This window comes from Mesocricetus auratus, unplaced genomic scaffold, assembly GCF_017639785.1.
Source record: "Mesocricetus auratus isolate SY011 unplaced genomic scaffold, BCM_Maur_2.0 Super-Scaffold_100007, whole genome shotgun sequence".
Lineage (NCBI taxonomy): Eukaryota > Metazoa > Chordata > Mammalia > Rodentia > Cricetidae > Mesocricetus > Mesocricetus auratus.
Genome location: NW_024429191.1, coordinates 8,623,608 through 8,634,695, shown reverse-complemented (window position 1 = coordinate 8,634,695; position 11,088 = coordinate 8,623,608). Strand labels below are relative to the sequence as shown.

The 11,088-nt window shown below is 49.7% G+C and overlaps 1 protein-coding gene across 9 annotated transcripts; it reads left to right on the top strand.

The window, feature by feature from the left end:
• The first annotated feature begins 672 nt into the window (after positions 1 to 672).
• On the top strand, positions 673 to 9,509 carry Flywch2 (FLYWCH family member 2). Of its 9 annotated transcripts, none has more exons than XM_040748211.1 (4): positions 673 to 697; positions 6,518 to 6,945; positions 8,495 to 8,627; positions 9,328 to 9,509. In XM_040748211.1, exons 2-3 carry the CDS (start codon positions 6,624 to 6,626, stop codon positions 8,593 to 8,595), a joined length of 423 nt encoding a protein of 140 aa, XP_040604145.1. In that variant the 5' UTR covers positions 673 to 697; positions 6,518 to 6,623; the 3' UTR covers positions 8,596 to 8,627; positions 9,328 to 9,509. The 9 variants fall into 9 exon arrangements, with proteins under 9 accessions (XP_040604145.1, XP_040604146.1, XP_040604143.1 ...); XM_040748212.1 differs by lacking the exon at positions 673 to 697 and adding an exon at positions 923 to 1,039; XM_040748209.1 differs by lacking the exon at positions 673 to 697 and adding an exon at positions 923 to 1,180.
• The last annotated feature ends 1,579 nt before the right edge of the window (positions 9,510 to 11,088 follow it).

Below are 11,088 nucleotides of genomic sequence, written 5' to 3'. Positions count from 1 at the left end.
ACTTAAATTTTTCTTAAAAAGAAAGAGAAAAAAAGATCTTTATTGGTTCTATGCTTTGAAAATAACTGCCACAATATTTTTTTTTAAAATGTGTTTGTGTGTTTTGCCTGCATGTATATTTATGCACCACCTGCCTGGTTCTCATGGAGGCCAGAAGAGGGCATCAGATCCCCTGGAACTGGAGTTACCGACCATTGTGAGCTGCCATGTGGGTGCTGGTTGAGCAGCCAGTGTTCTTAGTCAATGAACCATCCCTCCAGCCCTAGCTCATTGTTTTTATGTGAGGTCGTAAGCTTGTGTGTGGAGATCGGAGAACTTGCAGGTTCCTTTCTCTCCTCCCACCCTATGGAGGTCCTATTGATTAAATTTGGGAAGCCTAGCTTGGCAGCAAGTGCTTTACTGACTTAGCCTTCTGGTTGATCCCAGCTATCCAACTGAGCCAACCCCTTGTTTTGTTCTTTTAAGGCGAGGGTTTGACATTAGTGATTTATATACGAAGAAATAACCAAGACTATGGTTGATTGTAGATGATGTAATTCACGAAGGTCCTTGAGTTCCTGGAGAATGCCCAGGAAATGACGTTGACTTGGGAGAAAGGATGGGGTCAAGGAGGTAAAGGAACCAGAAAGGAGGGTGGGACCCAAGGATCCGCTGAGCCAGGGACACGAAGAAGTAAAGTGGGTGAACGTTTCTGCAGGTGGGTGTAAACCAGACAACCCATGATGTCAGGATGCACGAGCATGCAAAATACAGAAAGAACGCAGTGTCTGAGCCATCCCAGCCTCCACCTCCACAATATTTCAGGGCCAAAGTGTTCCGGTCTATGAGCCAGGGCTATAGCAGCAGCCTGTGACTACAACAATGGGCGAGAGCAGGGCTAATGACAAAGGATGTTGCGCAGTCAGGAATGCTTGTCGGCGTAATACAGTCAGCTTCAATGAAGAGGAAAACATTTCCCTCCCCTCAATGGGACATTTAAAAAAAAAACTTTAAATGTCCCAGCTTCCTCCTCAGGGAACCAGATCAAATACTGCGTGAAGTGAGTGGGAAGACATCAGTATACCATATCAAACTGGATCCCAAATCCAGTTTGCTCCATCCCTACTGGCTCCGCCCCCTTCTGGGTAATGGGTCCGCCTCTCACGCCCATTGATCAAGCGGTCCACTCGCCGCTGCGAAGGTAATATCCGGATAAGCGGAGTTCGTCAAAGGAATGGATCGCCCTCACGACCCTACTGCGCATGCTCGCCCCGTGACCCCAGCTTGAGGTGACGGCGGGAGCCTAGGCGGGGGCCCCAAAAGCACTGAGGCTGAGGGACCCGCCACGGCTCCGTCGTCCGAGAGGCAGGGCCTGTTGCCGTCGGTGAGGACGGGCCCCATCGGGCGGGAGGGTCCCGGCCCACGAAGCGACTTCCTGGGCCTGGCTGTCCCGAGATCCGGGACTGGTGCTAGGGAAGGGTCCCTGGCTCTGCCCCCTCAGATTCAAGCCGCCTCCCTGCCGTCCATCTGCAAGGCGCTTCCCTCCTCCATGCTTCCTTTTCACTAACCCAGCCTTCCACTGAACCGAACCTGTGCATCCCCAGTCCGAGATCCCACCCACCCACTGCGCACCTACCCCGTCGGTCCATTCTGCCTGGTACACGCCCATCCTTAACCTCGGCAGTTTTGTCACATCTGTCCTGGGGGTTCTTGCCCCAATGGCAGAGTTTGTGGGCTGGGAGCTGGGGAGATGCTTCAGAGACTGGAGTGGGGGCACTGGCCAGAGGGGATCAGGGAGCTGGGGCGTTGTAGTCTCAAGACCAGACATGTTGGGCAAGGGTGGTGGAAGACGACATTCTGAGTCAAGGTGACTAGGGAAGACCCCACATTGCAAAGCTCTGCACTACTCTATGTTATTCAATTCTTGACTTTTCGGGAGGGTCACTGCCTTTTTCTCCTGTCTCCCTGTGAGACTATGTCCTGCACACCTCAGTGTCATATTGTTCCCTAAGCAGTCCAATCACAGTCCCCCGTGACTGTGCAGGACAACGCCCTTACCCTTATCTGATGCTAGCCGCTCCAATTACAGAGATCTAACCAGCCCAGGGAGGGCGAGGGGTCTGTTCTAATGTTAGGACATAGCTGTTCCACTCTCGTCTTGATGAAGGTAATTCTACTGGGCACCCAAGATAACAAAAGAAGTTTCAAGCCTCCAGAGCCTCATCAGTATGAGTTCGGACCTTAATTATTTTATGGCCACCATAGCAAATCGCCACCAACTTAGCGACTTCAAATAACACAACTTCATCATTGTACATTTTAGAGGCCAGAAGTCTGATGTGGGTGTTGTTGGTGTCGGCAGCGCTGTATTCCTGCTGAGACCCTAGGAGAGAAATACTTTTCTAGAAACAGCTTACCTTGTTTGGCTGGTGAGGGGCCTTCATCAGTCCTCCAAGTCCCATCTCAACCCATGATCCCTGCCTCTAGTCTTATCTTTCCTGCTTTCTTTTATTTTATGTGTTTGTGTGCCACATGTGTGCAGTGCCCGTGGAGGCCAGAAGAGGGCATCAGATCCTCTGAACTGTACAGTGGTTGTGAGCCACCTGAAGTGGGTGATGTGAACCAAATTCCTGTCCTACAGAAGAGCAGGAAGCACCTGACCACTGAGCCATCTATCTGGCCCTGTGTCTTCTGTTTGACTGAGGGGTGGGGGGCAGGAATATGCATATGCCTGTGGACAACTTGTGGGAGTTGGGTCTCTCCTACAATGTAGATCCTGGGATGAAACTCGGGTCTTGAGGCTTGGTGGAAAGCACTGTTAACTGCTAACATGTCTCGATAACCCTTGTTTTGGAGACAGGCTCTGGATACATAGGTTTAACGTGAACACCCCCCCTCCACTCCTCCTGCATTAGCCTTCCTAATGCTAGGATTATAGGTGTATGCCACTACACCAGGGATCAGGACCTGGATAGCCGAGTATTCACCACTCTGTCACAGACCTGATGATGTGTGGATGACTCCTGCTCATTGTATGCTCTTGAGCCATTTTTGCTCTTCTGGGTCTCCTGGTCATGAACAAGGTCATGAGCGCTGCTTTGCTTTGCCATACTGGGGACTGAATGTGGGCAAGCTCTCAACCAGGCTACACCAACTCTTTTTTTTTTCCTTTTTTTTTGGTTTTTCGAGACAGGGTTTCTCTGTATTGTTTTGGAGCCTATCCTGGTACTCGCCCAGTAGACCAGGCTTGGTCTGGAACTCACAGAGATCCATCTGCCTCTGGAGTGCTCGGATTAAAGGCGTGCACCACCACTGCCCGGCAGGCTACACCAACTCTTGCTTCACTTTTTTTTTCCTTTGGTGGGGGAATGTGTGTGTGTATGTGTGTGTGGTGTGTGTGAGGGTGTGTGTGAGGGTGTGTGTGATGTGTGTGTGTGAGGGTTTGTGTGGGGGTGTGCAATGCTTCTGGATGTTGGATGCCCCCATCTGCCCACAAAAACGTCTCACATGAAACGGAAGCTCACCATTTTGGCTACATAGATTGATCAGTCAGCATGCTCCAGTGCTCAGCTTCCCAGTGCTGGGTTTCAGACATGTATGGGCAGGCCTGGCTTTAACATGGTTCTGGGGACTTGGACTTAGGTCCTCAGGCATGTGGGGCAAGTACTTTTTTTTTTCTTGAAGTTGGAACACATGACAGTCTTCCTGATTCATTCTCCTTAGTGCTAGGATTTTGGGTGGGAGCCACCACACCCGACTTCACTTCTCTATTCATTCATTCATTCATTCATTCAGGCTGCTCATGAACTCCTGATCCTCCTGCTTTAACTTCATATGTGAGAGGTCTGGTCTGAGACTGTTTTTCTCTTTAAAAAATTATGTTTTAAAATGCTAAATATGTGTCTACTGCAAAAAAAAAAAAGAGTGAGTTCATGAACATTACAATTTGAGAAGATGGGTCTGGAGAGATGGCTCAGCAGTTAAAAGTGCTTGCTGCTCTTTCAGAAGCCCCAAGTTGGGTTCCTAGCACCGTGTTGGACAACTCACAACTACCTGTAACTTTAGTGACCTGACACCCTCTTCTAACCTCAGAGGGCACCTGTGCACACGGCATCCACTCACACAGACATGCATACATGCAAATAATAATAGAAGCAAATCTTTAAAAGTCAATATGGGATTGTGAAAGGTAAAATCACTCCTCCTCATCTCCCCAAATTCATTCCAGATGTTGGCAGATTTGGAGAGTGTTAGCCAGTGTTAGTCCCATAATGTGGGACTGGGATTTCCTAGGACCCCACAGAGATGAAGTGCCTCATTCCATCACGGCACAGGCACCTCCCGTCTGTGTCACTCATCACAGACCACGTTGACTTTGGTCACCTGGTGAGGTGGTATATGAGCTGCACTGCAGTTACTATTCTTATCATCCCTGACTCCTTGGGAATGAGTCTGAGTGACGAGGTCCACCTTAGGGAGGAGCATACTCTTTAGAATTCCGTTAGCTTGATACAGGGTCTCATTAAACCCAGCTTGTCCTTGAACCCTGTATATGGCCAAGGGTGAATTTGAACTCCTGGTCCTTCGGCCTCTACTTCCCAAGTGCTGAGATTATAGGCATTTGCTGCCATAAAAGATTCATGTGTTGGAACTCGAACCGATGGCTTTGTGCATGCTGGACAGGCACTCTCCCAACTATATCCCCAGCCTGGAATTTGTGAGGAAGACTTGGGCCCTCTCCAATATATAGTCAGTTATTTGTATCATTGTGGGTTTGTATTTATTTTATTCTTAGGGTTATAATCCTGCCCACTTAAGGGTAGACTCCATTCTGTGGAGCAGTTGTCTTCATAACTGGCTTTTCTTACTGGAATTGGCTCTTGGCTGGTGGGTCCCAGTCCTGACTCTCACCAGCTGTGTGGTACTGGGCCACTCCACTAAATGCCCAAGGGGGCAGAGTGGGATGATGGTAATATCTGAGAGGGACATCATTGGGTTCCAGTGAAGAAGGCCACGGTTGACCTTATTCTTGACTCGGGCTGCTTTGTGAGCAAGAAGGCAGAGGGGCAGGGTACCTGAGCTCTTCCTCACACTGTCTCGTCCAAGAAGTTTCTGGGTCTTGTGTGGTGGTGCGTGTGCACGTGTGGTGTGCAGTGTGTATGTGTTTGCAGGTGTGCTCTCGTGTACATGTGCAGGTCAGAGGTTGATACTGAGCACCTTGCTCAACCTCAACCGCTACTTGGTAGTTTTTTGAGGCAAGGTCTCTCACTGAACCTAGAGCTCATTGTTTTGGTTTAGACTGGCAGGGAAACTATCCCTGGGGTCTCCCTGACTCTGCTCCCCTCCCCTAGTGCTAGGGTTACAGAGGCTGCCACTCTGGGCTTTCTATGTGAGTGCTGGTATGCAAACTCAGGGTTTCTGCTTACACAGCAAGACTTTGCCCACTGCGTCTCTGGGTCACTTCTGTCTTTGTTAACCTGTGTGCTGTCTTTAAGTCTGAAACAAAATCTTTCCTCCCCATGCTATGAATTGACCACTCAGATGCTAGGCAAATGTGCTGTGTCGCTGAACTATATCCCCAGCCTAAAACTAGGGTTTTTTTGTTTTGTTTTGTTTTGTTTTGATAAGGTCTCATTGTATAGTCTTTCTTGTCCCTTGTTCTGGAACCAAACTGGCCTCAAACTCAGAGATCTGCCTGCCTCTGTTTCCTGAATGTTTGGATTGAAGGCATGTACCATCATGCCTGGTCTTAAACTTTTATTTATTATTTATTTATTTATGAGTTTTTTTGGGTTTTGTTTTTGTTTTTGTTTTTTTTGGTTTTTCGAGACAAGGTTTCTCTGTAGCTTTGGACGCTGTCCTGGAACTCACTTTGTAGACCAGGCTGGCCTCGAACTCACAGAGATCCACCTGCCCCTGCCTCCCGAGTGCTGGGATTAAAGACATGCGCCACCAACGTCCGGCTGCCTGGTCTTAAATTTTAATATATTTAATTTTGTTCTAGTGATTTGTATTAATCTTTGTTTGATGTTTGAAACAGGATTTCTCTATATAACAGCTCTGGTTGTTCTACTCACTTTGTAGACCAGGCTGGTTTCAAACTCACAGAGATCCGCCTGCCTCTGCCTCCTGAGTGCTGGGATTATAGGCGTGCGCCACCATCGCCCAGCAATTTGGACTAATCCTATTTACTTGCTGTTTAACATTTTTGAGGTTCTAGGATCTAACTCAGGGCCTTGTGCATGCTAAGCTTGAGAGCTACCACCGAGCTGCACCCCCAGCTCATGTGTCTTTTCTTTTCTGACATTTACATTGCACAGGAGACCCTTTTCTTCTGGTAATGAACTAATGGGGGGAAATTATCTTGTGAGTAAGTATATCTCATCTTTTTTTTTTAGATGTTAAATATATTGCCACATGACATAGTAAGATAGTGAAGAGTAAAATTGCTCATTCCCACCATCACCTCAAGCTACATCCCAGATCCATTTGGTAGCACTCCATCCTCCTCCACTGACTGCTTTGCCTCCTCCCTTAGGACAGAGCCCCTGGACTCCCAGGTTCCTGGCCAGGGAGGTGCAGGAAAAGGAGAGACCTATCTGCCAGGGTGAGCGTGGCCTGAGGGTCAAGCTGCTGGTCCTGGGATGCCCCAGCCCAAGCCCAGTGAGCAGGAGGGGGAGAGCATGAAAGCCGGCCAGGAGCCAACTCCCCAGCCTGGAACAGATGTGGTCCTAGCAGCCCCCAGGAAGCCCAGAAAATGCTCCAAACTGGTCCTGCTGACAGCCTCCAAAGACATCGCCAAGGTGGCTGGGGCCAAGCGCAAAGGAGTGCACTGCATCATGTCTCTGGGGGCGCCAGGCCCCGCCACCCTGGCCAAGGCCCTCCTCAAGACTCATCCTGAGGCTCAACGAGCCATTGAAGCAGCCCCCCAGGAGCCTGAGCAGAAGCGCAGCAAGCTGGACCCGGGTGAGGCTTCTGTAACTGGCACTGCCCCTCAAAGATACCTGGTTCCTTTCAGAACTGCCACAGGCAACTGGTTCCAGTTCTAAGAGTCCTCTTTCTTCCTTTGCCTTCACGATCCCTGCTCCTTTACTCCTCTGAGCACAGGGGTGATAGCTGCCTCTGGACACTCCTTGAGGAGCCTGAGGCCCTATCTTAGCCCCTTCTATTCTTGCCCCTTTGAGCCCATGAAGAGTTCCCTCTGCATGGCCTGCATGCCTTGCTTCATCACAGAAGTGTCAGAGGTTGAGATGGGCCTGCTGTCATGCTCTTCCGTGCCGGAGGCTGCTGGCCACTCTCAAAATCCTGGCTCTGTACAGGTTTTTCCAAAGGCCTGGGCTTCTTGGTCCACCTGCCGCATGTTTCACAAGCATTTTATAGCCAGTACAAAAAGTGCCGCCATTTCTTCAGTCAGCCAGTTTACCCATGTTTGTAGACTTGAGGCGATGTGCCCACTGGGCACTGGGACTCTAGGCCATCCGGAGTTGTGGGGACTCCCGTCCCTGTCTCTTCTGCCCCAGCCTCACCCACACTGAAGCTGCCACGGAAGGTAGAACAGGGCTCCAGGCAACTGTCAGGAGGCAGGGAAGAAGTTGCAGGCTGATGGGGGTACCAGGCTTCCTGGGAAATTTCGGTGCCCTCTTCTCTTGTTTTGCAGTGATGAGATGAGGGGAGGCCACGGGCGGCATTAACCTCACCCTGTGCCACTCCTCCGTGGCTGTGTCCCTTCCTCTAATGTGGCTGGGTGGGTGGTGGACGGTGATGACAAGCTGTCCCTTTCTCTACACACAGCTCAAGCTGGCCTCCCTGGGAGGAGGGTCAGGTCATTGAGGGTGGTGCTGAGGTGGAGAAAGAGAGGGGATGCTGGCCACAGGGTGACTTACACACGTCAAAGACTTGAGGCTTGGTCTATGGTCTGATCCTCTTGCCAGTACACAACAGTTCCCAAAGTCACCGGAACTGGAAGGAGAGCCCTAGGCCAACAGCACCTGGAGACCCGGGGAGGGTGACAAGACTTCCTGGATGGAGCCTGAACTTCCCTAACTTGCGTGTGTACATGTTGTGCCTCTTACTGTGTGTGTTCTGTGTGTGCTTGTCTGTGTGAGCATCTCTTTGATTGTTTCTCTTGTCCCTTTGTATGACTTTTACCCATGAGAATGAGTGTGTGCCAGTCTGAGGCAGTTACCCCTCCCTACTAGGCATGGAGCAGGAGATACTGCAACTCAAACACCCACTAGGGGTGCTCAGTGGCAGGGAAAAGATAAATGAGCTGATCTCTCCCAACAGAAGAGCATCTGTCAGGCCCTGAGACCATCGGGGTAAGAAAAACCAAGTCCTGGGCCTCCATCTGCTGTCTTAGTACAGGTGGCCCCTTGGGATCAGCCATGCACTGGCATGAGGAAGGAAAGGAAGCTTCTGTGTTACCATCAGTTAGCTAGGCCTCACAGGTAGAAACTTAATGGGATAGCCTAAGGCCATAGAGATTCATAGTCCCACTGCCCACTCCCACCTGTAGGGGCTAAAATCTCAAGAAAGCCAAGATGGAGTGTTCATGGCTATACGTCTTTGGGGACCATAGAATTCCCAACCTCCCACCCACAGCTGGAGAAGTACTGAGGAGTCAAAAACGACCTTGGTATGAGGACTCTGTGAGTGCTCCCACTAGTCAGTCCTGCTCTGGGCGCCTCCCTATCCCCCCACCTAATTCTCCCCAGTACAGGGGTAGAGAATGGGGTCTCCAAGACCATTAGGAAGCTTATCTCAGAAAGTATGTCACTACACCAAGCCCCCTACACGGAAAGGGGTGGAGTCTGGCTGGGTACCTGTTCTTCCCACAAGAGTTGGGTATAGAGACATCATGTGTCTCCTTTCCTTAGCTTGTTTTTGTAAGTTCAGGTGCTGCAACACTATGGCGTCTATGAGAAACGGGACAGAACTCACTTCTCCAGATGACATACAAAGGAAGGGTGGTACCCTTCAGGGCTTGCTGGGCAGGTGCTCTTGACTAGTGGTAACCCCTGCTCCCTGTTTCCACATGCACACCTCCCTGTCTTTGTCCCACGCAGGACCAGGTGGTGGTGAGTCAGCCACTTCCTGCTCAGATGTTTCCTAGAAATGAGTTGAGAAATGTTTGTGACTCTGAACTTGGTGGCTTTTTAGGAACAGTGTCTCTGGTGTGGCCAGTACTTCTCTAAGTTAACAAAGATATTTGGCCCTGTACTGACCCCCTAAGAAGCCAAGGTGAGGGTGGCTTTCAGCTTATAGTAGAACAGTGTGAGCCTAGGGCCAGCGTCTCCCAGCCCTCCTTTGTTCCTTGTTGCCAGCCTGACCTATCTGCCTTTCTTCCAGATACAGGTAGCCCAGAAGACAATGCATGGTCTGGGGTGTCTTCTTCAAGTCCTGAGGAGACCACTGTGCTCCCCACGGCACCCAGCACTTCCCCATAACCTTGGCAACTGCTGCAGCATGTGCTGCCCACTGTGTCAGCAAGAAAGAAAAATAAGAGAAAAAATAAAAGAAGCTGTATACTATTTCCCACCATTGGTAGGTTTTTGTTGTTGCTATTGTTTTTTTTTTTCCAGACAGGGTTTCTCTGTGTAGCCCTGGCTGTCCTGGAGCTTGCTCTGCAGTACAGGCTGGCCTCAAACCCACAGAGATCCACCTGCCTCTGCCTTCCTAGTGCTGTTATTAAAGACATGTGCCACCACCTCCAGGCTAAGGTAGGATTAAAACATTGTAGGACTTTGGGTTGTTGGAGACCCACTGTGCCCCCATCATTCTGGTGACTTCCTTTTTGACTTTCCTTCCCATTCCAGACTTGCCTGGCCTGGGCCATTGGACCAGTGGAGTCTCTCTTGAGGCCTCCAATCCTTAGCCTCACAGTTAGGCTCCCTTGGCCTGGAAAATGAGCTCTTGGCATAATTTAGACTGGTTCCCATGGCTTCATCTTCATACTGCCGCTAGCCTGAATGGAGCATTGAGAGGTCCTGCCCTGGACCCGGGACAGTCTGATCCTCAGTCTGGTCCTCACCACTTCCCTCTACAAGAGCATCTAGTTGAGTCCTCCAAGGTTGCCATAGGCCTCTGTCCTTCCTAACCTAAGACTGCCCTCTAGAAGAAGACCTTCAGATTGCTGGCTCCCAAGCATGGGAGCCCAGCCTCCTCCCGACAGGTGCCACTCAAGACGGGAAGAGCCTGCACCTGACAGTTGTCAAGGATCTGCCTGGGATCCTCACAGGAGTGCAAGGCCATCCAAGAAATCACACACAGCCTGAGCCCCTAACGAGTTTGAGGTGACCTCAGGAGATCACACATGAACACACAGCCTGAACCCCTCTCCAACTTGTGGATAGGAGAGAAAGGGAAATTTCTGCCTTCCATTTCCAGTCCCTAAGTTGGGAACTCCCACTCCCAGAGACCCCCAAAGGCTTTCAGTCCTTTTACATATAGGTTCTTATTCTTTAAAAACTACTTCTACTTTCTGAGTATGAAAAACATTATCTTTTTCAACGTAAGATGTAGGGACCCTATGTTTCAAACATGTCTTCAAAATTGACTGCCTCTGAAACATACTTGGCACATTTTTCTCCTGCCATTTTGCTGTATTGCTTTTATAGTTTTTTTGTTTTTGTTTTTGTTTTGTTTTTGTTTTTTGTTTTTTGTTTTTTTTTTTTTTTTGGTTTTTCGAGACAGTGTTTCCCTGTGGCTTTTGGAGGCTGTCCTGGAACTCGCTCGGCAGACCAGGCTGGTCTCAAACTCACAGTGATCCGCCTGCCTCTGCCTCCCGAGTGCTGGGATTAAAGGCGTGCGCCACCAATGCCCGGCTATAGTTTTTTTTTAACTAAAAAATGGCTAATTTTGTCTGCATGTATGACTGCAGAATGTGTATGCAGAATTTTTGGAAGTGAGAAGATGTTGGGTCCTTTGATACCACAGCCACAGACAGACAGTTGTGAGTTGCTATGTGGACACTGTGAAGAGAACCTGGGTCTTCTGGAAATGCAGTTAGTGCCCTTAACCACTGACCATTACTCTAACCCCATCAGGCTCTTGCTTGTAATATTGCTATTCTGTTCCAACCCTGGAAGTTAGTTCTTTTGTCCTAATGCT